This window comes from Podarcis raffonei, chromosome 6, assembly GCF_027172205.1.
Source record: "Podarcis raffonei isolate rPodRaf1 chromosome 6, rPodRaf1.pri, whole genome shotgun sequence".
Lineage (NCBI taxonomy): Eukaryota > Metazoa > Chordata > Lepidosauria > Squamata > Lacertidae > Podarcis > Podarcis raffonei.
This window is the reverse complement of record NC_070607.1, coordinates 53,028,357-53,056,353: the sequence shown is the minus strand read 5'-3', so window position 1 is coordinate 53,056,353 and position 27,997 is coordinate 53,028,357. Positions and strand designations below refer to the sequence as shown.

Sequence of the window (27,997 nt, the reverse complement as noted above, 5' to 3'; positions counted from 1 at the left end):
CAGGAGGAGGCCAGTAAACCCCCAGGAGAGGGAGAAGAAAAGTCTTGCTCTGAAATTGGGCTTAAGGAGACAGTGACGGAAGGTGAAGAAGCAGAGGGCCACGTATGATTGTGCAGCAGAAAGACAATCCTTCTGAATTCTGCCTGCATTCAAACAGGTTTCTGAAGAACTCAGAATTCAACAGTGTTTATTGTAAAGGTTGTTACAGTAGGCGTTATTGTGGAAGCAAAAAGCCTATTCAGCAGCTTCACAAGAAACTATAAAATCACAGCCACTACTGTGAGCATTCTCGGCAGTGGAACATGAGCAGAGCGACAGTATGGGACCACTCCAAGTGGAACAAATGGTTTTAACACACACATACACACACAAACACACACACAATGAGTCTTGGTTATAGAAGATTTTTACTGAGGTGGCTCAAAGAGAACTCAATCATTTTGCATCAGTTCTAAAGGCAGTGACCAGGGTTCTAAAAAACGAGTTAGCATTTAGGAGCTGTCAGCTGTATAATTTTGGCATTGCATTTGGTGTACTGTAGTAGCACCACATGGGTGTATGTTGTCTGTCTTAAACAAAAACAAAACAAAAGATGCAACTGCTACCAACGCAAGGCATCCCTCTGGCCCTACTAGAACCATGTGGAAAGCAGTTTATGGCTTTGAAAGCCAGACTCCTGGGATCTTTTTCAGTCTGTCTTATATTTCCAATGGGTTTCTGTAGCACAAACTGGTTTCTCAGGGAGCTGAGCAGTCCAAATCACACTATTATTTTTAAATGATTGTTTGCTGGAAAGGTCCCTGACTCATGGATGTCTGAGCGTGCCACCTTCAAGGCAAGAGTATCTTTTCTATCCCCACCCAATAAACTGCTGCAGGTAGAATGAAAGGTGTACCTGGACTGAGTCAGGAACCCCCTTCTCCCCACAACACCAGTTGTGTGAGGGCACATCTATAGTCAAGTACTGTAGCCTGAGTCCTTTTATGGATTTGTCTTGCAGATTTGCGGGAAAGGTATGCAGTGATAGACTTGGATTATGTGTTCAGTCCTTTTTAGGGGCTTTCCAGATACCTTTCCTGAGATTATAATACAGCAAGTAATGAAGATGTTAAGAAAATTACATTTCCTTTCAGGAAATTATTGCCATTAGTCCTATTAGCAATCCAGTTTTATTTTCCCATCACATTATAAGCATCTTAAGAAACAAATATAATATTTTGGTTTTAAAATTCCTTGCTTGTTCTTGGGATTCCTATCTCAAATTCTTACTTGGATTTCTCCCCAGAAGCTGTGCCACTGTCTTGTTTTTGTTTGCTTTATAAAGTGAAGAGGGTCCATTCTGCATCCAACCAATGGTTTTTTCGAAATGATTTTAGCTTAAAGCAGCAAATGTTCACTGCAGATGAAGTATCAGAGTCATATCAATCTTCATTGTTTCTCAAAATACATAACAGTACTGAAATGCAACTCCTAGAGAAAGATAATTGTACTCAAGTCCCACTGAAATTATGATGATTTTAAGTGCAAAAAAAATGTTTCTGAGTTTGGGTCAGCAAGTTTACTGATCTGTAACGAAATGCAAACAAATCCACAGCATATACTGCTATAGCACCATTACAAACTAGGGCATTTTGCTTTCCTATATACCAGAAAGACAACACTGCTATGTTTTTAAACAAACTTTTTTTAAAAAATGCTCTAATTTTTTAAAAAGGGAATTAACAAGTGTTTAACATCTTTTCCTGTTAGTATCTGTTTTAAAAATGCATTTTCTTTTTTCCTATCTCTTCCTGGTCCTGCTGGAAGCACAGTTTTCTCCATCTCTCCTCTCTACTTCACTGTTTGGTTGTTTAAACAAGCTAAAACCTTATTAGTAACTTATTCAAATAAAACCAGCTACGGTATGGTGCCATTTCTCCTGGTGACATGAGGATGTCCCTAAATAGTCTTTGAACAGGGGAAAAAGGCAGGTGTTCTCTTCTGGTGGAGTTCAGCACTTGAAATTTGTGTGGTAGTTTCCTGCTGGTTATTCTGTCATCTTTAAAGGAAACTAAAACTCAGTCAACAGCCCATCCTTCCCTGTAAATTGTTGTACATCTCTCTACGTAGTGAAAGTGGCTGAGCACTTTTCCATACCCAGATTTTGTTGTAGATTCATTTAGGTAGCCGTGTTGATCTGATGCAGTAGAAATATATAAAAATAATAAAAATAATTTAAAAATTGCCCAGTAGCACCTTAGAGACCAACTAAGTTTGTTCTTGGTATGAGTTTAAGTGTGCACGCACACTTCTTCAGATACACTGAAACAGAAGTCACCAGACTTCACTATATCTAAAGGTCTGGTGACTTCTGTTTCAGTGTATCTGAAGAAGTGTGCATGCACACAAAAGCTCATACCAAGAACAAACTTAGTTGGTCTCTAAGGTGCTACTGGACAATTTTTTAATTATTATTATTATTTTACAGATTTTGTTGGTTTAGGATGGTGTGAGATGAAGGGATAAAATCATACTAAACATGCACAGAATAGCAATTTGGCCGCATGAAATAATGCTTATACAACAGTTTGCTGTGTACCAAGCGTTTTGCATTTCTATACCAAATCTTAGGCTTAAACTCTGTTTACATGAACCAAATTGGCATAACAGGGAGCAAGTTCTTCAAGACTGCACGTCATCATTTTCATTTTTGTTTTCTATGATATTTACATAAGCCACATGGCTTATTGTGAAAGTCTTAAACTCGCCCATAAAAAACTAGAAGGAAAATAAATCTGTCCTGGGGGTGGGCTCTCAGTATGGGGTTTTTCCCCCAGATGATGTTGGTGATTTGCAGTGCTAGGAAGAGAGACCAAATTGGTAGCCTTGACCTTTTGCTCCTGACAAAATTTATCTGCCTCCAGTGATAAAACTGACTCAGTCCTCCATATGTTCTTGCTACAAATGCAAGAAAGGGCAAACAACTCAGCACAGTTTTTTGTTTGTTTGTTTTTAAAAAGTGAAATGGTACCAGGCACACATTTTATGTAGTTATAATTTCAGTTTTGCTATGACCATACAGGAAAGGCTTTTTATCTAAAAGAGACCTGGCTTTGGTCCATAAAGGCCCCTCCCTAGTAGGCAGCAGCAGTAGAAGCTACTATGTTATGTCCTCCAAAGATAGAATTTCAGAATAAGGAGAATGATGGCCATGTAGTATTCAAAATATGTTCCAAGTTTTGTAGAGTTCCATACTGTATTTTAAGTTCACTTTTGCACTCTTCTAAAACCTATGTCTGGGACAAGGTAGTCACTAAGCACAATCCTAACCATATCTACTCAGATGTTAGTCCTGTTAGATTCAGTGGGACTTATTCCCAGGTAAATGATGTTAGGATTACAGCCTTAGTTTATCAACCTCTGCCAGAATTCATTGTAGCCTTTCCCCCATTTTCTGTTGTGGCTGTGTCATGTGGTGAGCATTCCATAATTTCCTCAAGCAACCCTTTTCTTGGCTTAACTAATTCTTCCTCTTCTCACTACATCTTTGCTCAGTTACCCTTGTTTATCATCAAATTGCCCACTGATCATAGAACTTTGCTGAGGATGCCTGACAGTTTTATGTCTTGTGCCTGCTGTGGTTTGGAAACTTGAACCTCTAAAGGTGGATGTTCAAGCAATTTCCTGTTTTGCAATCCTGTAGATCTGTAGACTATTTTTAGTTTTATATCTGTTGGAACATCAAGATAACTGCATCTACCTCAGTATTAAGTGGCTATCATTTTGTTCTTGAACATGGCCATTTGATGTTCATTTCTATGCTCCAAACTAAATTGGCTCTTTTCTAAAATTCTATTCCACACTGAACTAGAACCTCTGTTGTATTGTTCCAAGCTGTTTGCACTAGCCCAAACTCTGTAGTACCTAGATTAGGTTATGCTAAGGATACTCTTATAAAAGAAAAAGAAGTGACTTCTAAGTCCTCTTTGGTATTTGGCATTGAAGTGGTAATTTTTTGCTTCATCAGAAAGAAAGGATCACACCCTATTATTAACAGCTGAATGCTTGTTGCCGGGTGAGTCTAATTATCCTGTGCTATCAGAGGGTGGTGGCTCTCCTTGGCAGTAGGTTACTCCAAAAACCACCTTTTACCTGTTAGAATCACCTGCTGAGAAAAAAAAGCAGAATCAGTAGCAGACCACTTGCTAAAATGACTTCTTAATGTGCCAAAACATTGCTGACCATGCACTGCCTTTTCTATTTTCTATGCTCCCTCTCTAGTTCTTGTGCCTGTATGGGGTGACTAACCAACTCAGGTGGCCTTTTTACTCTGCTAAGTCATAATTATGTATTCATTGTATCTGTGTTGTAACAGCAGACTAAAAAAAATCCAGTCACAGTTTGTATTAAGCCAGCTTCAAAATTTCACACCCACCATTCACAATATATTATTCTACTCAATGTCCACTTCAGATCCATCTGAAGTGCAGGCAATGCCAAATACTCAGATTCTTAACACTGTCTTATTTGAGGGACTTTTTCCTCTTTCTCTCTTGATCAAGAGCCATTTGTCCTGGCATCATGAAAACCTAGACATTTTGTAAATTTCACCGGTTTCCTCAAAGTCTTAATTCAACAGCCAGAATTAGTAACAAATTTAGCTTGACTCACTACCCCCTCTTGCTATTTTGTTTCGCTGCCATGATGCTCACACCCAGGGATACATAAATTTTGTGTGGTTACCACAGCCTGCCTGTTGCCCACTTGTGAAAAGGGGACAGGCTTGTGCCTGCAATAATGATGGACTTGGTTTTCTGAGGCACTCAGAAGGAGTAAAAACTGTTTCTGAGCACCTCTGAACTCCAGTGTGACTTCAGAGATAAACACCTAGCACTCTGTCCCTTGGTGTCTGCAACTGCTAAGGTTAAAAGTTATGGGTAGGATTCAGCCAATGAGATCTGTCAGCAGAAGCCCATCCTAGTGTAGCAGGCCTTTCCCACTCTCCTTCCCAAATTGGCTTTAGGGACAGGTCAGGAGAACCCTCAGAACAGTGTATGGAGAGAAGGGGGTGGATTATTCATGCTTGGAATGATCTGCTTAGCATTGCATTTAATTTCTTCCTTTGCTTGCTGCAGGCAAGTGCATTTGTGGACCCATAACTGTGTTGCTATTTGTTTTCTGGTAGTGTAAAATTTTGAATGCAACACAATTCCTCCGAGTCAGCAAAGTTTCTGCATTCTGCATGGAATTTCTTTTCTGGCTAGAATGACCTTGCAGCTCTTAGTTAAGAAATCAGTACCTGAAAGAACAAGCAGGTTGGTAATCATCCAAGTGGGTTAAATGTGTCTTGCACCTTAATAGTTTGAAAGTTTTTCTTCAAATAAAACACAAAAAACAGAAGATGACAAGACGCAGCTGTATTAATGTATTATTGGTAGCTGGGAAATGAAGCACTGTAGCCAGCTATTTTACCAGAGGTCTCGTGTTACAAGGATAGTATACAAGGGATTTCTGACCCTCTTAACTTTCTGGACCACTACATATCCTGAAAACTTTGGAATAGGGAGAGCCAAGTTACGTAGAAGGTTTAAAGGGGTGGGTTAGGTGGATGCACAGATGGTGTGAATGGCTATTAGCTAGAATAACTAGCTGGAAATTTCCATGATCATAGATAAGGTGCCTCTAAATTAACAGATGTTGGAGAAGAACAACAGAGAAAAGTCATCGCCGTCATGCCGTGCCTGTGATCCTTCCAGCAGTATCTACCTGGTCACTATAGGGAATAGAAATAAATGAACTTTTATTTAATCCTTTAAGGCAATTTTCATATCCTTGTGAACTGAGGTCTCTACTAAGCTTTGCTTTGCTTTGCATATATAAACATGTGCTTCCTGCCCAGGATTCTATGTCTTGTGTTGTACAGATAGAGCTTCTCTTGTCCGCTCTGTTGAGGAGAATCAGAAAGCCCGCTCCAAGCATGTGTGCAGCAAAGAATTGTGCTCAGAGAGGAGCAACACTCAGAGAAACTATGTTGTGTACTCTGAAAATTATTTAAGGATTCAGAATGCATACTTGTGAGCAGAGCTAGCCCACCTTTTTGCCTGAGGTGGAACATCAAGTACCCACACACCCCAAAAGTCGAGGTGCATACACAAGGCAGGCAGGTTATTTTGGCATTTGAGGCAGAAAATCCCACAAATGTTTATCTGCTGGAATAAAATGGCAACTTTTGCAACACCCAGAAACTTCTGCCTGAGGCAGCCACTGCACTTTGTTTAATGGTTGGTGGCATGTGAGACCGCTTCATTCATTCATTCATTCATTCATATATATATAATACAAGGTTAATGCAAGTCTTGGGGAAACTGTATAAAGCAGCCATCTAAATTACTAAGGGGGAAAGTGTCCATCCCCTCCCAGCTCAGATGCAAGTGGTATTTTAGTAACATAATGCACAGAACAAACTATAGGAGCTGAAGGTGGGGAGTTTTTTTGGGGGGGGTGATACAGTTTAATAGAGAGTTGGAGGTACTCCCATGCAATCCTTACAGCTTGGGTCTCTGGTATTCAAAGAGCTATGATACAGAGCCTACAGGCCTTGTGTGCTGTTTCTCCCCAAAGTACTATGAACTTTAATACCAGGAAATAAAGCTGCATGCTTGGCGCCCAAAGGGACAGGACAGAACTGTGGAAGCTATTGGCAGGAGCAGTTAGCTGCCATATTACTTGCCCAGGGGAAATGGTTAGTTGCACCTTGTGAACAGGTAGGTAAATATCAAACTACAGGACGGGTGTAAAAAATACACAGGTGGTTGCATGAGAGCAGTGGGCATATGTGTTGGGAAGCCAGGTTGTCTGCGCATGCAATAGTGTTCTGATGTGTTGTATTTGTACTACTACTAATTTACCGCACTTTAAATTTAGGCATCTTGCACAACCCTGGTCCAGCCTCTCTTTACTAGGCCACATTGGTTTTCACCCCCCACAGTGAAATAGCACATGCTACTTTTTAATGCAGCTTTTCTAACCTGAATGCTTATCTCCCCGTCAAGGGGGGAAATAACATGAAGTGGCCTTGAAAGAGAGAGGCGACTGAGAATTTCAATTACCATTTACAGGAAAAAATGCAGAGCAAGCACCTACCTCTCCAGGCCAGAGACTCTGTACCTCCCTTCTTCAGGAGAATAAATGCCTTGCTCCATTGATACAAGGGCAGGGCTTCTAAATAGCATTTTACAAGTTGCTTTCAGTCCATCTTCAGCACTTTTGAGGAACAGAGGAAGGGAAAGATACCTTATTCTGAAGTGTCCTCAAAGCCTGTTGCAAATGCAACAGAAGCCCCAGACACCATGGCCTTAAGGTGAAATTCATTCACTGTCTTTTCTCTCTTCATTCAGACCTTTCCTGAAGCTACAGGTTTTTCAGAGTCCATTTATTTCTCACCAATTGGATTTGAGGTATTGCTACTCAGGCAGACATCTGAATCCTCTCTCTTCCATGCTGCTGGAGGCAAAATAGGTCTATAGCCACAAGTGATATCTATTTCCTCTTTTTCAGTAACTGGAACAAAGGAGCACAGCTGCAGCATTAAATCTGTGGAAGGGTTCAGTTTTCATGCGTTTTGAGGGTGAAGGCATATAACATTTTTAGAGTGGAGAGGCCATATTCAATTTAAACATGTATTTTCCTCTTTTGGGCAAATGTTTAAAAACCAGTTCCATAAAACTGCAGTGTTAGATTTGAAGCAAAGAAAAGCCAGCTGCGTTGTGCAGATTGGCAAGTGCCGGTGGCCTGATCACTGCACATATGTGCACATCAATCCTCACAGCAGTTTTGCATCTTTCTTGCATGTTTACATTTTTAATACAGTACGTTGAGGAAGAATGACTAAATGTATATGTGCCACTTTAAAATAAAAATGCATAGTGTACCTGAAGCAGAATGAGAGGGTCAAAACTGATGATCAAGACTTCACCCTCTATTTCTTATATATACTTGGAGTCCAGTGATATTGCATATCCCTGTGCAATGCGCACATAATAGCTAGAAACTAGAAGTCATTCAGTAAAAAAGAAAAAAGCCACCTGTTTCCGGCTTTCACCCACCTTTATTTTCTTTTCTGCAGAGTAAAAAAGAGTCATAAAGAAGCTCTCTCCGCCAATTGGGCATCACGCAAAATAATTGTGTTCTGATGTATACATACAGCAGAAGCTGTTCTGAATCTCATTGTTGGCATTGCCTGTTTTGTTTTCTTTCCAGTACCAGGGTCTAGTTATTAGAAGAAAATGCCTCCAGTGCAATTTAAAGTGGCAAAGGGTGGTGTGGCAGAACTACCGTATGTCTCTCACTAAAACATAGCACAGCAATGTAATACAGTTTCTAATGTGGCACGACTCTGCTGAGTGGAAGGTAATGAATGAGAACAATTTTTATTAAATGGGGTAGAAAGGCAATTACATACTGCTTAAGATCGCACACTGCTGGGGTGGGGCAGAGGTGGGTTGTCCCAAGGGTGTCCTCATGGTCTTTATATCCTTGGAGAGTGGGGCCTTCTCAGAACACCTCTTACAGAAACTTAAAGCACTTATCAGTGTTGGGGAAACTGTTTTACCCCTACTTGTGTCAAAAACATGAAATAAAAATAAAATCTGACCTTTTTTCCACCATATTGTGGTTTGCTGTTTTCCATATTTCTTTTCTACACTTATAATTAGAAGCTACTGACTTGAAGTAACTACATTCTGCATACACATGAAATTATGCATACACATGAGTGTCTGGAGGCGGTTGGAGGATTGAATCCTGACAAGACAGAAGTACTGTTCTTGGGAGATGGGGCGGGTGGGGGTGGGGGACTCCCTGGTCTTGAATGGGGCAATTGTGCCCCTGAAGGACCAGGTGCGCAGCCTGGGAGTCATTCTGGACTCACAGCTGTCCATGGAGGCACAGGTCAATTCTGTGTCCAGGGCAGCTGTCTACCAGCTCCACCTGGAACACAGGCTGAGACCCTACCTGTCCACAAACCGTCTCACCAGAGTAGTTTCATGCTCTGGTTATCTACCGCTTGGACTACTGCAATGCACTCTACGTGGGGCTACCTTTGAAGGTGATCCGGAAACTACAACTAATCCAGAATTTGGCAGCTAGACTGGTGATTGGGAGTGGCCACCGAGACCACATAACACCGGTCCTGAAAGACCTACATTGGCTCCCAGTACATTTCTGGGCCCAATCCAAAGTGTTGGTGCTGACCTTTAAAGCCCTAAACGGCCTCGGTCCAGTATACCTGAAGGAGCATCTCCACCCCTATCGTTCTGCCCGGACACTGAGGTCCATCGCTGAGGGCCTTCTGGCAGTTCCCTCACTGTGAGAAGCCAAGTTACAAGGAACCAGGCAGAGGGCCTTCTCGGTAGTGGCGCCTGCCCTGTGGAATGTCCTCCCATCAGATGTCAAAGAAATAAACAACTATCTGACTTTTAGAAGACATCTGAAGGCAGCCCTGTTTAGGGAAGCTTTTAATACTGGATGAATCATTGTATTTTAATATTCTGCTTGAAGCCGCCCAGAGTGACTGGGCAAAACCAGCCAGATGGGCGAGGTATAAATATTAATATTATTATTATTATTATTATTATTATTATTATTATTATTATTACACTCTGTGCTGTAGAGTGGAGAGTACTGCATGACCAATGTACAGCAGGATCCTATGAATGTTTGGAAGTCCCACTGAGATAAATTTATTATTATTTACAACAGCAGATGTAACACACAAAAAAAGGGAGAAGTCGATGGAATAAATTGCTACAACACACAGGAATAAGAATGTGAGGACTCACTGGACACAGGTAACAATATCGTTATGAGTGTAAATGTCACATTGTAGAGATGATTATTTCAAGAAGAATGGGGATTCTGGCTGCCAAGCTGGGGTTATAGTAGGGTCTAGAGCCCATCTAGTTCAAGTCGCCAAACTATGTCCATTGTGTAAATAGGCAATCACAGATCATATGCCACAGTGACATAGTGATGCTTTTCAATTATGTCCGTTGTCAAGTGCACAGTAATCAAATACGATCCAGCCTACTGGCCACCCAATTCCCTTTGGGTTGTACTCTCGACACAGCTCATGCCCAAGGTGATGGAAGAGCAGCACTGGTCCGCAGAATCATCTTGCACTTGAAGTGGGTTTCCATGGCATTACATTGAGATTCATTGTAAAATCAACATTGCCTGCAGTATTTAGAAATGGATCTGGTTTCAGTCCTGCATTACAATACAAACGAGAGAGGTAGATGTTTGTGTATGAGAGACAGACTGACAGAGAGAATACATCATTAAGGCATTCGCAGCCCATTAGCTAGATAGAGAAAAACTGTTGCTGTGCCAGTCAAGACTGTGAGATCTTTTATTAGATTCCCTTTTTAAAAAAAAGCAACTGCCATTCAAATGTGCTCAGAGCTGAAAATGAAGTAAATTGATACTGCAAATTCATGATGTGGTTCTTGTTGCCTTGGAAAGCACAACCCCAATGTCACTATCTCCCTTTGCACAATCCTGTTAGACATCTTCCCCTGCATTATATCCAGCTGCCATAAAACAGGATTTGGGGGATATTTTCTCAACATCAAAAGCAGGAATATGGTATGCAAGAATCTGTACGCTGCAGTGCAAAGAGTGGTTCCTTGCTTGAATGGTCCCCCAAACTAAGGACTCAGCCTCTAAAGATTAGGGGGGAATGTATATGGAATAGTCAAGTCATGGAGTGGCAGGAGAGGAATTGTTTTGCTAATCTACGCAGCTATAGTTACTCAACAGTGTGGGAATGAATGAATCACATTTTCTAGCTGCATGCCTAAGGCATTGCTTCTGCTAATAGACACATTAGTCTGATGTAGGTATGCGGAACCTCTGACCCTTCTGGTGTTGCTGAGCTACAATTTCCATCCCTGGCCATTGACCATGCTTGCTGGGACTGGTGGAAATTGTGGTTCAACAACATATGGAAAGTCAAAATTTCTGTATACCTGGTCTAAGGTCCCAGGGTGTGGTCTGAAGATAGTTAGTTAAATTTCTATACCAGCCTTCATCCAAAGATCACAGGGCGGTTTGCAATATAAAAACACAAAAATATATAGCATGATAACAAACAAAAATCGTAAACATCCCTCCCCCCACCACCACAGTTTTAAAGGCCATAGATTGTTTAAATAGCCAAAGGCCTGGGAGAAATATTTTTGCCTGACACCTGAAGATAGGTAACAAAAGTGTCAGAGAATATTCCACAAGCAGGGAGCCACTGCAAAAAAGGCCTATTCTTGTGCTGCCGCCCTCCAGACGTCTCATGGAGAAGGCACACAAAGAAGGGTCTCGCATGATGATCACAGGCCCCAGGTTGGTTCATATGGGGAGAGGCAGTCCTTGCGGAATTGTGATCTGGAGTCACTTAAGATATATGTGGAAACCAAAGGGAACCAGACCTGGCTGCACTGTCAATGGAGCTTCCCAGTGCTCAAGTAGGTGTTGTGTGAAGGAAGTGTCCGCCCGAAACATTAAGGCAGCACATGGGCAAAGTTCAGAATGAAATTGTAAGTATAACATTGTTCTAAGCTGGAAAGACAGAAAACGACTGCTCTGCCCTTGTACAGAAGGGACTTTGGTTCTTCAGCTTTCCCCCCTCACCTCTGCCCACACACCACCAAATTCCTTGTAGGCAGCTGAAGTTGATGGTAGTAAACTGCCACCTAGTGGGATAAAGTTGCAACTATTTGTGAAAAAAGACCAAAAGCTGGCTGCTGTAAATTAATTCCATGGAAGGAGAGAAGTTGGAAGATGCACATAACTATATCTCGGCATCTTCACCAAGATCCAGAGGGAGGTGATGAGAACAAGGCTGTGAATCACAGTTGTGACAAATGGTTCATGCAGATGGGGCACTGCTCCACCAATCTCTGTCTGCCAGTTCTGTGCCCAGATTTCTTCTAAAGCTTGGGAGTGGAGTGGCACTCTGTATATGGTTAGATTCCAACTCCCAACAGCCCCAGCCATCGTGGCCCAAGTCGAGGATTGTGAGAACTGCAGTTCAGCAACATCTAGAAGGCCACAAGTTCCACATCCCTGCCCCAAAGAATCCTGGGAATAGTAGTTTGGGGATATGGCTGGGAGGGAGGGCTATCACCCGCCCACAAACACACACATTCCCTCACAAAGCTCCATCATAGACTTGCCTTGGGAGAAGTGAGACTGAAACTAGTTTAACTCTCTGGTATCTATCATCTATCCTAGAATGATAGAGTTTGAAACCATTTGTTTTCAGTAACAAGCACTGTGATATCTATCCCACTGATAGGAAATACAAATATATTTTTGTCATAAACTTTCTCGCTGTACTAGGTTAACTATGGATATGTTCACATTTTCACCCTAGAGTGTACTGAAATCAGTTCCCACCCCCCACCCCTGTTGTGCTTTGAAACCCCTCGCCTTAAAATGTGTCGGAATCTCCGTTCGACTGAGCCACTCCTCCGGTCGAGTCTCCGGAATCTCCTCCGACGGTGATTAACGACCTAAGCCTTTGATGAGGCTTCAGGCACGTCCCCATTATGCAGGGTATCCAAACAGCAGCAGAAGGAGCCAAAATATGTGCTACATCACTACGTTTTATTGCTAACTATGCAGGACAGAAAAGAATATGCATCTGCTTTCTGTGAAAGGCAGAGAACAACTGTAACAAAGAAACAGGAAACTAGTAACATCAACATCCATCTCCCGTGAGACTTCCAACAGTCTGGAATGTAAACAGAGTCTTGTGACTCCAAGCACTGCACAGTGGCATAACAGAAACCTAACAAAATGTTGGTGAACTGTGGGGTTCTCCATTGCTCTGATTCATTTCAATATGTGTTCATGCCAGGGGGCTTTTATAGGGCGGTACTCTTCTTAGCCCATTTGTAGTTCTCCAATTCCAACAAAACACTTCTTTCTTTGAAACAGTTTCATGCTTCTTACACACACACCCCTTTTGGAAGACTCGGTGGGTGGGTTTTTACCAGAGCTCTTCCTCCATCTGCAGTCAAATTATCCAGTGATGCTGGAGGTTGAGGGAATTCCACTGTAAGGAGCAACTTTCTCTTGTCTGGTTGAGTCATCTGGCTTTATGATGCACTGACTCCATGCCTGACATGTTGTCATTTGGATTGTGTGAGAGCTGATGTGTGGAAGATCTGGCCTTCATAGCACAGAGTTGTGCAATGTTTTCCAAATCCTGTGAACTGGAATGGAAAACACCCTGGTGGTATTTGATCAATAACACACAGCAGTATTTAGCATTTGACAGCTGACAGTTTTTTGAGATTTCATAAGAGAACCTTATGAAAATAAGAAGATGTCAAGTCCAATGCATTTGAACTATAAGGTACAAATTCCATTTGCAAAATATGAAATTGGCATTCTGTGTTTCTCATTTATAAATTGGGAGAAAATGGCAATTTGGGGGAGTATTAATACTTGTGAATGTTTGTTTCGGCTCTATCCATCATCTTCAAAACTGGGGTAAGCTTGCTGAGTGGAGAGTCTGTTTATTACCTAGCCATTCTAGAGCAGCAGGTCAGGATGGAGTTAATGTGTCAGGAAGTTGCAGCACACTGTATAGCCCTTGTTGGTCAGACTGCATCTCTCCTAAGGCGATCAGGGCTGAAATCTTTCACTGGAGAGGCTGAGCGCAGCTCTGCTGAAGCTCTCAGAATAGCTCCCCTAATCTCCAGATGGAGCCACTTCAGCAGAAATGCTTCATCATATAAAGTACACTCTCACCATCACTGAAGAGTCTAAAACAGAGAGATTTGAAAAGAATGGAGGGAAAGGTTCTAGCCTTCATTGGGAAGAGAGCCTAGCAAGCAGATTTCCTTTTCAGTTGGGACACATGGCTAATAAGTCTGTTTTCTGCTAGGCAAATATAAACAGAGGCTACTTTTGCATGAGGATCCTCAGTGCTGCTGAGAAACAGCATTTCTACAACTGACTGTACATGCCATTAGAATGCAATTTATTGTATTGTATTGTATTGTATTGTATTGTGTTGTGTTGCATTTATTTATTGCATTTATACCCCACCTTTTTCTCCAAGGAGATCAAGGTGGTGTGCATGGTCCTCCCCCTCCTCATTAAATTCCCACAACAACCCTGTGAGGTAGGTTAGGCTGAGAGGCAGTGACTGGCCCACGTTTCATGACCAAGTGGGGATTTTAACCCTGGTCTCCCAGGCCCTAGTCCAACACTCTAACCTGGTAAATGGTGGAGACAGGGAGAAAGGTTTGGTTTCAAGACTTATTCAATTTTATATAAATAGATAAGAGGCTCTGTAGATGATTTATGAAAAGCATGGGAAACAGACTGAAGCATACAAACTGAAGAATAGTTCTAGGCAGGTATGGGGAAGCTTGCCTGGCATCTTCGCTACATAGCTTGAGGTGTCAGGCAAAAACATTCCTCTTCTCCCAGGCTTTGGCTAATAAAGCAATCTATGGCATTTCAAATTCGCATTTACATCTGTTTTGGCCAGTAATAGAGAATCTTAATCACTGTCCTATGTACTGAATTACCTGACATTTCATATGCTTTCATTTGGACATTTCCCCTGCCCCCTTTTGTTTTATTTTCATGACTTCAGATATTGTGGATCTAACTCCAGGGCCACCACCCCCCACATCAGACTCTTCCTCTATTTGCATCCTGGGCTACGTATGCACTATACATTTAAGGCACATGACACCCCCAAAGAATCCTGGGAACTGTAGTTTACCCCCTCACAGAGCTACAATTCCCAGCACCTTTAACTATAGTTCCCAGGATTCTTTGGGAGGAAGTCATATGTCTTAAACGTATGGTGTATATACAGTTTTGCTACGGAGAGATGCAACTGAAAAGCTGTTCTAGGCTGTGAACGGGGGGGGCGGGGGGAGACTGTGGCACACAGGCATGCAAAGTTCCATCCTGGATCTATGGTTTCACACATTTTGCACCAGTCCTTGGCAAGGCAGACACAGTGTTGCATAGTTACAATAATCTTCCCATGGCCCTGTTTAAATGAATTACAGTGACAGATGTTCCATTCTACAGATCTCCCAGGAGGCCTGGCTGGCAGTCCGTCAGCCCCTGAAATCCTATTACCTAGTTTGAAGAAATAAAAAAGTTAATCATCTCCTCTGCTTCCCAACTCCCTCTCATCACCTGCTTCACGGAGGCATCGCTAACTTCTCTCTCGGTTGCCCAAGAAGCCCATGCTGAAGTTATATGCCACTGCACAGTGTATATAAATCAAGGATTTCATTTCAAACTGTGGGGGGAGATACTCAGAACGAAGTGCTAGAGCTGCCTTGCAAGGACAGGGCATTGGGAAAGGCAAAGGAGAGCACCCACAGGCCGGCTGCATTGAAGTCTTCCGTTTGATTTTCACAGCAAACAGCTTCTTGTACAGATTTCTTTGATCAAGGCAGCACCGGGGAAGGAAAGAGGAAGGAGCCGTCTTTCCATAGGTCTGCAAGAGAAGTGGCTTTGAATCCCAGGTCTGCATTCCTGCTCCCTCCTGGACCAAGGACCTCTGAAATAAATTAGGGAGACTGGCTGCTAGCAATGCCCCTTCAGTCAGACATCCTCCGTGAGGTGTGGACATCAGATGGGTAAGTACAAGGATCCTCCACCCTTAGGTGTGGGTAGATAGTCACTAGGGACGACTCCTGGAAACCTGAGCAGGAAGTGAGAAGGGGCCCTATTTTATCAGGTCCTTCAGTGCAGGATCCAGGGTCTTTATTTTGTGGGTGGGGTGGGGTGGGTAGGCTTAAGTAAGATGCTCCCACTCATCCCTGCTCTCAAGTGGGCTCACCACCTCCTCTTCCTCAGCACCGTCACTGCCATGCATTTGCTTGGCCCCTTCCATTGGGCTCCATCCACACAATTCCCCAGAGAGCAAGTGCAAGGCTAGTGGAGGATACTGCTCAGTCACTGATTGCATGCTCAGAGGTCATGGGAGAACAGGCAAGGGCAGCAAGAAGGAGAAGGAAGAGCAGGGTTGGGAGGTTTCAGGGATCAGTCATGAGTCCCTTTCAGGGTCATGAACCTCAGCAGGCGCCCAGTGAATGTCCTAAGGTTCTTCTGACCTCACCATGGTAGGCATGGTGGGGAAGCTCTTAGTGAGGGGTGATATATTCTGTTCTAGGGCAAACAAAGAAGATCATATTTTTTTTTAAAAAAAAGATGAATCTGCTGGAGGGCAGGAAGAACACACATATTTTCTGTATGCTGGACACCTTCACTGGGAACACAATCAGCTTTCTGGCACATTGGGACCAAGTGGGTTAGATGTCCTATGGTCGTCACATGGAAATGTTTCATCAATCTCTGGCCTGAATATAAATCTAATGAACAAAAACTGCTTTAAGCCTTTGTGTTTGAAAACATTCTTAGCTCTTAGGCTTGAATTGTAATGAGATTTTAGAAATACGATATTATTATCCTTGCCGAAGAAGAGTTAGGCAAATTGAGAAAAATGAAATGTGGATCTAATTAATTGAGTCATTTGTTTTGATCTTAGGTTATACAAAGCAATGATCGCTGTAAAGGATTGTAAAGCATTGTACATTATAGTTGATTGAATTTTACATTAAATTATGTTGTGGAATATGTTGCACTTTAAAGAGGCGTAATCTGAATCCTAGAATACTGTTCATTAGGGGAGGGGGTTGATTTATACTTTAATCAGTATTTCTTTCGTCACATAGTTTGGTATGAAATATATATGCATCACCAAGAGTTGCCCTCCTGCAGCTTAAATTCCATTTAATTTATAGGTACTAAGGGAATATAGCAGAGCCAAAACAAAAATGAAAGTTCATCCCAGTGTTCTCTTCTTTGAATTGCAAGGCCCTGCCTCATTGGCTCTCATTGGATCCAGTTAATGTTATTATTTTATTAATTTATTAATCCCCTTTCATGTGAGTCTCATGGCAATTTACAAATGCACCATAAAAACAATTAAAAGTACTATTCAAAACAGTACAGAAATATAGCTAACAATAGGCTCCCGCAACCAAAATCCAGCTAAAAGATAGGCTACTGCTTATAAGTTGTTTAGGACAGTTGGAGATTTGTCTCTAATTTTTAGGAGTTACATGCATCTATCAAATATCAAATAACTCAAAGAGCCATTCAGAATGATATTGCATTTATTGGTACTTCCCAGCTGTCTTTGTTACATGTCCATTAAATACCAAGGCTACTGCTTGGAGAAATATCTAACCTACCTTTAGGCCATAGCAATACTCAGAGGACATTTACTAAGCTGAGTCATGAAACAATGTAATGTAGGGTTTTGGATGGGTTTTACACAAAAACTGCCCCCACCCCTGCACCAGAAAGTGTCAAATTTGTGGTGTGCAATATAATGAAAACTAACCACATTCTATGCTGTCCTGACATCTTCTCAAAGCTCTAATAAATTGTCTTGAGATGATGCTATATTAAATTTAATGTTGGGGTACATGACAAAATATTACTTTTTTATTGAATAGTGCAGATATGTAAATAGCTAAAAAGCTGACTGGGCAACAGTCAGCACCAAAAAATTGGGTATATTGTGAAGGGGGTAACTTTTAAATACACAGTGGTGGTAAGAGAGTGAGGAAGACCCTGGTGGGGGTCTCATCTCAACCATGAACCCATCTAGTCACTCAGGCAAGGCACAAATTCTCAGCCTGAGCCTCCCCCTGCCACCATCTTGTCTGCTAATCTACCTAGAGCAAACATGGGGAACCTGTGACCCTCCAGAAGTTTACCAGTATTTATCAGTCGACTACCAGTAAATCCCACTACAACTCTCATCATCCACATGCTTGCTGGTGCAGATGGATGTTCACCAACATCCAGAGGGCCACACGTTCCCCATCCCAGACCTACAGGGCTGATGTAAGGTTTTGGACAAGTCAATGGATGTGAAGCTCTTGAGAGCATGATATAAATGCTAAGTATTATTAGTGTGATGGGTTTCGACCCCATCCTAGAAATCTCTATTGTTACTGGCATTTGTTGTGATTCATAGGGATGCCCACCACCAAGAAGGTGTGGTGGCCCAAGCAAGGGGAGGCCTGAGGTTTATGGTTTCAAAGGCGCCAGCACCTTGGAGGGAGTCCAAGGTGTGGGTTCAGGACCATGGAGAGTGCTCATGCAGCTGAAGCCAAAGATCCAAGTTGCCTTAGCAAAGTCCTGGTTTTATAATGAGGCTAGGTCATCATTAACTGGATGCCCCATCCACTGAGGGCTGCCTTCCCACTAGTTATAGGGCCACTGCCTTCCGCTCCAACTATTGGCTTGTTTGGGGTAATGAGGTTTCTATGGTGGGCATCTCTCTTCAGGGCTCTCTTGACATCCCAAGGAGTCAGACCACTAGCCATCATAGTCCAGTGACAGAGGTGGCTCCTCCAGGAAGCTCTGGTTGTCTACAAATCCACATGGGACAGTCTAGGAACTAGAACGATCTCCTATTCAGAACTGCAATTGCACTGTCTTTGAGGAGTTGTGTTGGAGAGCCATCACATCAGTAATGTGGAAAATACAAAAAACTTGCGGGCATGAGCAGCACTGATTCCACAATAAAATCCCTTCTGGAAGCACCCATGAATTTCTGGAAGCACCCTAGATAAGCTATAATGCCACCTGCTGACCTGAGAAAGGATCACACATAGTTTCTGGGCACCATGGCTGTGCTCAGGCTCATTTAATTATTGGAGGATATCATGACACGGCTAGGAATTCCTCCATAAATATGTTCGGGTAATAACCTAAAGTAAGTCTGTCTAATACCTCATATTTGCTTTCCCTGTCTTCCTCTCCATCTTCCCTCAGTGCAAGTGAGGAACCTGGGAGCCCTCAGCAGCAGAGACTTACTAAGCAGGTAGGAAAATCTGTCCCACCCACCCTTATTACCGTACCTGGTTTCTTTTCTAGGCTGCAATGTGTCTAAGCTCTGGCTTCTCTTTGGGGCTCCTATTACAGCAGCGGCTAATGTTAGTTGTTTGAGCTGGTGTGTGAGATCCTGTCCATGTCTATCAATGAACTAAAGTGATGCTTCATTTCTTCTGAGCAACCGATGATTTTGAAAAATAATAATTGAGAAAGGTGGTTGCTACATAATACACCCTTGTGCAAATTAATTGAAACAAACAATGAATTTAGTAGTTTATTGTACAAAACTCACATATATGTGCATTAGTAACGGATATGACCTCTGATATTTTTAAGCAGCATTTGAACATGGTTTGGTATGGAATCTGCTAGTTTCAAAGAGTCACTGTTGATTTTCGGATCCTTGTACCACACTTGAATCAGCGCCTGAATGAGCTTCTCCATAGTCGTACAGTCTACAGCAAGGAGGTGACTTTTGCATATAGTCCAAAAATTCTCAATGGAATTTACGTCCGGGGAATTCCCTGGCCAATCAAGTACCTGTATTTGCTGCTCTGTCATGAATTTCTTCACCACTTTTGATGTGTGACGGGGGGCTAGGTCCTGCTGCAATATCCCAGTACCGTCAGGGATATCTTTTCCAGCTCTGGAATAACTCTCTTTAGTAGAACCTCAATATATTGTGGCAAGTGCATCATTCCTTCTATTGGCTGCAGGCTTCTGACACCATAATGATCAACTGACTTTTCGTGTTTATTTTGAGTACAGAATTACGAGTAAGATAGAAAATATGCTTTGTTTCAATTAATTTGCACAAGGGTGTAGCAAAGGTGAGGTCCCTGGACCTAATTATTACCATGAAGCTGGACAAAGGTGCAGGAAATTTCTGCACCTCATGCTTCAAGAGGGTATATGGTGCAAGAAATGCCTCAAAGCATATCTCAGTGAAGACTGGTTTATCTCAAAAACATCATTTTGAATGTGCTTGAAGAATGTGGGTCCAGTGGGGGTCACAGTTGTTGTTGTTGTTGTTTAGTCATTTAGTCGTGTCCGACTCTTCGTGACCCCATGGACCAGAGCACGCCAGGCACTTCTGTCCTCCACTGCCTCCCGCAGTTTAATCAAACTCATGCTGGTAGCTTCAAGAACACCATCCAACCATCTCATCCTCTGTCGTCCCCTTCTCCTTGTGCCCTCCATCTTTCCCAACATCAGGGTCTTTTCCAGGGAGTCTTCTCTTCTCATGAGGTGGCCAAAGTATTGGAGCCTCAGCTTCACTATCTGTCCTTCCAGTGAGCACTCAGGGCTGATTTCCTTAAGAATGGATACGTTTGATCTTCTTGCAGTCCATGGGACTCTCAAGAGTCTCCTCCAGCGCCATAATTCAAAAGCATCAATTCTTCGGTGATCAGCCTTCTTTATGGTCCAGCTCTCACTTCCATACATCACTACTGGGAAAACCATAGCTTTAACTATACGGACCTTTGTTGGCAAGGTGATGTCTCTACTTTTTAAGTTGCTGTCTAGGTTTGTCATTGCTTTTCTCCCAAGAAGCAGGCGTCTTTTAATTTCGTGACTGCTGTCACCATCTGCAGTGATCATGGAGCCCAAGAAGGTAAAATCTCTTACTGCCTCCATTTCTTCCCCTTCTATTTGCCAGGAGGTGATGGGACCAGTGGCCATGATCTTTGTTTTTTTGATGTTGAGCTTCAGACCATATTTTGCGCTCTCCTCTTTCACCCTCAATAAAAGGTTCTTTAATTCCTCCTCACTTTCTGCCATCAAGGTTGTGTCATCTGCATATCTGAGGTTGTTGATATTTCTTCCGGCAATCTTAATTCCGGCTTCGGATTCATCCAGCCCAGCCTTTCGCATGATGAATTCTGCATATAAGTTAAATAAGCAGGGAGACATTATACAGCCTTGTCGTACTCCTTTCCCAATTTTGAACCAATCAGTTGTTCCATATCCAGTTCTAACTGTAGCTTCTTGTCCCACATAGAGATTTCTCAGGAGACAGATGAGGTGATCAGGCACTCCCATTTCTTTAAGAACTTGCCATAGTTTGCTGTGGTCGACACAGGCTTTTGCATAGTCAATGAAGCAGAAGTAGATGTCTTTCTGGAACTCTCTAGCTTTCTCCATAATCCAACGCATGTTTGCAATTTGGTCTCTGGTTCCTCTGCCTCTTCTAAATCCAGCTTGCACTTCTGGGAGTTCTCGGTCCACATACTGCTTGAGCCTTCCTTGTAGAATTTTAAGCATAACCTTGCTAGCGTGTGAAATGAGTGCAATTGTGCGGTAGTTGGAGCATTCTTTGGCACTGCCCCTCTTTGGGATTGGGATGTAGACTGATCTTCTCCAATCCTCTGGCCACTGCTGAGTTTTCCAAACTTGCTGGCATATTGACAGCATCATCTTTTAAAATTTTAAATAGTTCAGCTGGAATACCATCACTTCCACTGGCCTTGTTATTTGCAGTGCTTTCTAAGGTCCATTTGACTTCACTCTCCAGGATGTCTGGCTCAAGGTCAGCAATCACACTACCTGGGGTGTACGAGACATCCATATCTTTCTGGTATAATTCCTCTGTGCATTCTTGCCACCTCTTCTTGATGTCTTCTGCTTCTGTTAGGTCCTTACCACTTTTGTCCTTTATTATGGTAATCTTTGTACGAAATGTTCCTTTCATACAAAATATAATCGGAAATATGAAAGGGGGTCACAGTAACCAAGCCCAAAACTTTGTTTCTTACATTTGTACTGCACGCTTCCTCCAAAAGAGCTTGGGGCAACAGATACACAGGAGGTTGTCCTATTTTATCTTTACAACAGCCCTGTGAGCCTTATGCTGAGGGATAGGGACTAGCTCAAGGACATTCGGTAATCTTCATGGCTAAAGTGGACATTTGAACCCACCTCTCTCCAGTACAGATCTCTATTCATTACCCCACAGTGACTCCACTGTAGAATCATCTAGTCCAGGTCAGATCTTGGACCATGTCCTGTTTCCTCCTTGCTTAGGCATAGGGTTAGATGAGCCAGTCTGAGCCAATGAAATAATTTGTTTACCAATAGTGTGGCACAAGAAGACCACAGGTGTCTCCAGGCACTGGGTTGCAGTTTTGCATTAGCACCTTTCTTGCGCAAGATACATGACTTCCCGTTTGATCATTCATATATATAGCCCTCCATAAATGGGATTAGATGCAGGGCACCTAATCTGATCCATCTGCTTCTTCCTCTGCACCGTAGCGCCGAGTGACCTCAATCTCAGAAGAACAGAGTTGTTGTTACAGGCTACTTATGAGCACCTTTTGGCTCGCGATATTCGTTCTATACTGCCAGTGTTTCATAGGTGAACACAGCCATATTTGTCATGGTCTTACTCTCTGTGTGAGACGGTATACTGGTGAGCTGTCCACTGATGCCTCAAATGCAATATATTGTTCAGGACACCCACATTTAGGCACATGTATGTATATGCATCTGACTGTGCAGATTAGTTGAGGTCTAGTGTCATTTTAATCCTTCCCCCTAATTCTGATGTGCGGGCAGTGAGTGCCATTGTTTATGTAGCTAGAATGTGACCACTCATACTAAAAAAGGAAGCTATTAACAGGCTTGGAAGTGGGGGAATCAAGGTTTGCAGAAGGACTGTTTTTTTAAAAAATATATATCCAATGGGGGGAGTGATACACAAAACAGCCCAATGAGGACTGAGCATGCTCAGTGGTCAAGGAATGCTGATTCATGACCAGGAAGCAGAATACTGAGTGGGAAAGGAACATTCTCAACAAAAGCACTCCACATATTGTGTGTCTGCAGCTTATGCCCTTTCTGGAAGCCAATCTGAAAGTTTAAAGCTGCTGAGGCTCTAAGATGATTCTTTTAAATAAGAGGCAGCTGAAAATACTGAGACACACAAGCCTTTAGTTGACATAAGGAAAGAAGGTGGGACATATCACTCTCCACTCGCGTCCAACTTGTGCCTTCCTTTTATTACACAACAAGCGGGAGCTGCAACAAAATGTTGCAACGTGGAGTGTTCCTGTCAAGGACATTACACACACACACACACACAGAGAGAGAGAGAGAGAGAGGGAGAGAGAGAGAGAGAGAGATGTCCATTCCTTACAAAAGGTCTTCTAGTATTAGTCTTTGTCTCTTTGTCTAATAGTCAGTGTTCTGTACAATGCAAATCCCCATAGGGCTTTAGTTACCTAAGCACTTCCATAAGCAGATGAGGTGGCCAGTTCAGGCAGAGTTAAACATCTTCCAACATTTAAAGGAAATGTGAAAATGCTCCCAAGGTAGACTGGAGGAATGGATCACTATACACAAGCTCTCGTTAAGCCCCTTAGAAAGAAAATACTGAACAATACAATCCCTCCCTAGTGGGTTTAAAACATTTATTTTCTCTGAACTTACATATACTAGCTATTTCCAGCTACAGTCCAATTTTAAAAAATAAATGAATAAAATAAAAATGAGTAAATATCTTCCCCTCAACCTGCTGGGACAGGATTGATCCTAGAATATTGTATTTGGAAGGAAGTCACTCTCCCCGTTAATGCAACACAGAGAGGGAAATTATGACCCTTCAGCTGTTGAGTAAGAAGCTCATATTGTAACAATGCTGAGATAAATTATATCTACATATGCCAAGAGTTATCCATATTGGAGTGCAATATTTTCTCAGTGGCAGTATTCCTTTTTTAACCTGACCAAGTTAATAAACATCTTCTTATTTGTTTCCCTGTTTGCCATCAATTGGGGACCTGGTTGGTAAGTTGTGTTATTCTTGTTATTATTGCTGTTGTTATTTTTATTGGGGTGCTTTGAATATAACCTTCTATCATTTGTCAGTCTTCTGCTTTATATTTTGTTTGCTCTGCATTTGGGCACCTCTTAAGATAACTCAACAAAATTTGGCATCATGGTACCTGAGAGCACATTTTTATCTACGTTTGGATACAATTAGATTCCATTTTGAATCAAGATGGTGAGCTAAATCTTTCAAAACTGCACTCATTTTTTAAAAAAAATTTCTTAGGATTCCCAAGCAGTGCCAGGTACAAGGCTGTAGTACTTAATAAACTGTTTTTTAAAAAACACATAACCCTTATAATGAGATTAGTGTTGTATGAACTCTGCTTGTCAAGTTTAAGAAGGCATATTTTATTGCAATTTAAGCTTTTCTCTGCACTGGAAGAAGGTCAAGGTTTTATCCACCACCACTGCAAAATATAAGTCTTCAGTAGACTATTTTTGTGTAGGTGAGGAGACACTACAGATGTTACCTCTGTGAGGAACATTCCGGCACAGCTTCTGGCTTAAATTAGTAACATGGTTCTGCTCTTGCTATGTTGTTTATATGTGAGAAGCTGAAGTAAATGTTCTCATGTTTTCTCTCTCCCTTCAACTTCACATTCTGTCAACTGGAAGTACTGTTACCGAAAACTGGATGTCAAATGTTAACCATGAATCTTGGCTATTGAATATTCAGTGGATATTTTACTTCAGAAGTCACAGTAGAGTATTTAGGCAGCAATCCTATGCTCACTTCCTTTGGGAGCAAGCCCTGTTGGATTCAATAACTTCTAAATAAACAAGTATACTAATGTGATGTTAGTGAAGTAACTTCCCTCAAAACTCTAATAACCATTACCTCAGAGAGGTGATATGTTGGTTTATTATTGTTTTTGAAGTGGTGATGTCCCCGTAAAAAGCCTAACACAGAAGGACTGGGCATTAGCACAGCAAGGTGTCTAAGAATGCAGCCACACCAGTTGCTAATGGTGGTATTAAAAAAAAATCCTTCATGAAGATTAGCCACCATATCTTTTTGAGTCAAATAGTTCTTCAGCATTTCCACAGTGAACCATTCCTACTTTTCTGCACCACTTACAAATCAGTACCTCCCTTCTACAAAAACATTGTTGTGGTGCTGCCATTTAAGTATTTCAGGAAAGTAGTAGCTAGTTCATATGGTTCTTTGTGTCTCTTCAACTGACAATAACATGTCATGGTGTGACTAGGTTCAGAGGTCTCCTCATACCGCTTTCAGACACACTGGCGCAACAACTGCACTCCTCCCAGCTGTCTGGATATCATGACTTAAGTACACATCAGTGGGTTGCTGTTTTTAGTTGCAATTTTGTTAAAACTCCCAATAACCATTACCTCAGAGAGGTGTTATATGTACTGGCAGCTGGATAGAGGACACCAGACCAACAACTGGAGCATATGGCAATATTGACTTTAACCTTGCAGTTTTCTGGGAAATCCCCACACACTATTTCAGCATACGCATTTGCATTTTCTGCAACATATTTAGAGAGCAATACACATTCATCACCCTATGGCAAAAATTCCAGATGACTCAACAGAGCTGAATAGCACCTTTCCTTATTCGCTTTTTTACCACTACATAAACCAGACGGTTTAGTTTCTCCATAGGTATCAGTGAGCCACCTAGTGGTGCTAATTGTGATGCAGCCTAAAATAATTGAGATGGGTGTATTTGACTCTGCCCTATTCATCACTGTTCAGTTGCTGTGTAGTTTCGTCACATTTTCGTTGGTTGCTTGGTTGTGAAATTTAAAACGTGCCCAGAATTATTGGGGTGACAGGAGCAAATTTGTTAACTACAATTATTTTTAAAAATTATTGACTTGAGATAAATGCAAAACAAAGTATTTTTTTCTTTTTTAAAGTCTCTCCCCCCCCCTTTTCTCTTCAGTTTAAATCATTATTATTATTTATTGAATTTATATACCGGGTCTCAGGGCAGTTCACAGAATAAAATAAAGATATAAAATCACAAAATACCTAATAAAAATAAAAACAGCAACCCAATACCCCCCAAAAAAAACATTTTAAAGGGCATAGGATGTAAATCGGATCAACCAAAGGCCCGGTTAAAAAGATCGTTTTTGCCTGGCGCCTAAAGGTGTATAATGAAGGCGCCAGGCGAACTTTCCTGGGGAGAACATTTCACAGACAGGGAGCCACTTCTAGCCTTGATGGTTATAAGACACCTCACCATGATAATGTGCTTATGGTTTATTCCCTATTTAAAACAAACAAAAAGCACCCAGAAGCCACATAAAAAAGACCCTAAATCTCTTTTCGTTTTTACCAACCTTATCATTCTAAAGGCATGATTCATGAGTTTTAAGCATGTGGGATTGGCAGGAGCGGACTGGTTTTGCATATTGGCTGCATGGGGCTTGTCTGTTTATTCTGACACACACCCAGTTACTATCCTGGTGCCTACAAGGCCCTCCTCAACTAAAGGCTGTGTGTCTCATCTACTCCTCCCTGCATTGTTCAGTTCTGAGTGGGCCTGAGTTACTACATCTTTTCGCGCTTTGCAAATATGAGAGTGCTTTGTTTACTTCACGGTTTTGATTCAGGGCCAACTCAACTCACTTGCTTTTGTAAGCATGTTGCATATGCACACATATTGTGTGGTTGGTTCATGTTCTCACCAGCAGATGCCAAGCTGGAGAAGGGGGAAAAATCCGCACCCAATATAAATTAACCAGCTTAACCATTTTGCTTATTTTCCCTTTCCATTAGCATTTTCACCTTGGGATTATTTTAGTAGCAAAGACTCAAAATGTAAATTGAGTAGCAAGAAAGACATTAAGTTCAGGAATATGTTATGGTAGTCACTTATTGCTGAATGGGGGTGGGGAGAGGAACAAGATTTGCATTAAAATGGCATGTGCTGATTCGTATATACAGATTCAATTTTAGAAATAATTACCGTAATTTAACTAGAAATGCAGTACATCTCACTACAGTGGGGAAAGACCTGGTGATCTGTGCCCTTTGTTGGCCTACTCTATTGATGGGCAACTTCAAAGCCCCTGCTCTCTCTTATTGTGGGCCTTTAATTTTTTAAAAAAATGTTGGACTTGGCCCAGATAGCTCATCAAATGAAAAAGGTGGACAGTCCCTTAGGAAGGATACTTACTTACGAAGGTGAAGGAATAATAGTCCTGGAGATGTGCATGACCACAGGGAGTCATGCTCAGCCTTCTTTTGGTTTATAAATCAGTGCTGCTCATTTGAATCACCTGAATGTGAGATTGTTTCCAACAGTGCCTCATCCCCACACTTTGTCATCAGTTTACTTTGCTGCACAATTTTCTTTCCATTGTAGCCTAATATCAGGGCAGAGAAGAACGGTGGGAATAGTAATGCTCTCGGTCCCTCTCTGCTCGCAACATACACAGCCCTCATCCTTTTTATTGGACCGTGGTGGTCGGTGGCCATTGGTACTGGTGGAGCAGAAGGCAGAGAGGTGTAGCCAGAGTCCATGACAGGCAGCCCTGTCCCCTGAATGGTTGTATAATAAGGAAGCAGGCTGAGGTTGGTGGGACAGAGTCCCAATCACCCCTATAGACCAGGCTCCACTGCTACTAGATTTTATTAGAAAGTTCATCTGTTATCCACAGTTCTCCTAAGAAATTGCCTTATATCGGGTCAGACTATTTGGCCATCCTAATGCAGTACTGGCTCTCTGGGGTCCCCGGCAGAGACTTTTCCCTCACCTGGTACCTTTTAATTATAAGATGCCAGGATTGAACCTTCCACATTCAATGCCTCTACTCTGCTACAGAGGTCTCTCCACATTCTGGTTACACAGGAGAAGTCCCACTTCCATTTGAGCATGTTTTGGATCAGTGGTTCAATCAGGGCAGGACTTTGAGGCTGATGTCCAGGGTCCCCAAACGCAGCAGGGCTAGCTTACCACATTTGGTAGGAAGGGCACGCTACTGTCATCTAAAGATGGAGCCTCCACATAAGTCTAAAATTACTGAACTATGCCACTCTCTCCTGAGTTTACAAGACCTTGGAATTCTTCTCTGTTGCAAAGCTTAGGGCAACAAGATGGTAAAGATTTCAACACACCTGTCAGGTGAACATAAGAACATGAGCAGAGCCAACTGGATGAGGCCAATGGCCCATCTAGTCCAACACCTTGTTCTCATGGTAACCATCAGGGCTTGCTTCCTTCTCTCAAAACTGGGGCCCCTTCCTAACAAGA

At 42.1% G+C, this 27,997-nt stretch overlaps 1 protein-coding gene across 3 annotated transcripts in view; it reads left to right on the top strand.

The window, feature by feature from the left end:
• Positions 1-8,645, top strand: part of FKBP5 (FKBP prolyl isomerase 5) — a 53,138-nt gene extending 44,493 nt beyond the window's left edge. For all 3 annotated transcript variants that reach the window (XM_053392923.1, XM_053392924.1, XM_053392925.1), the window contains one exon: positions 4-8,645. In XM_053392923.1, coding sequence (XP_053248898.1) covers positions 4-108 — 105 coding nt within the window. In that variant the 3' untranslated portion in view covers positions 109-8,645. The remainder of the gene's footprint in view (positions 1-3) is intronic.
• Positions 8,646-27,997: the final 19,352 nt, after the last annotated feature.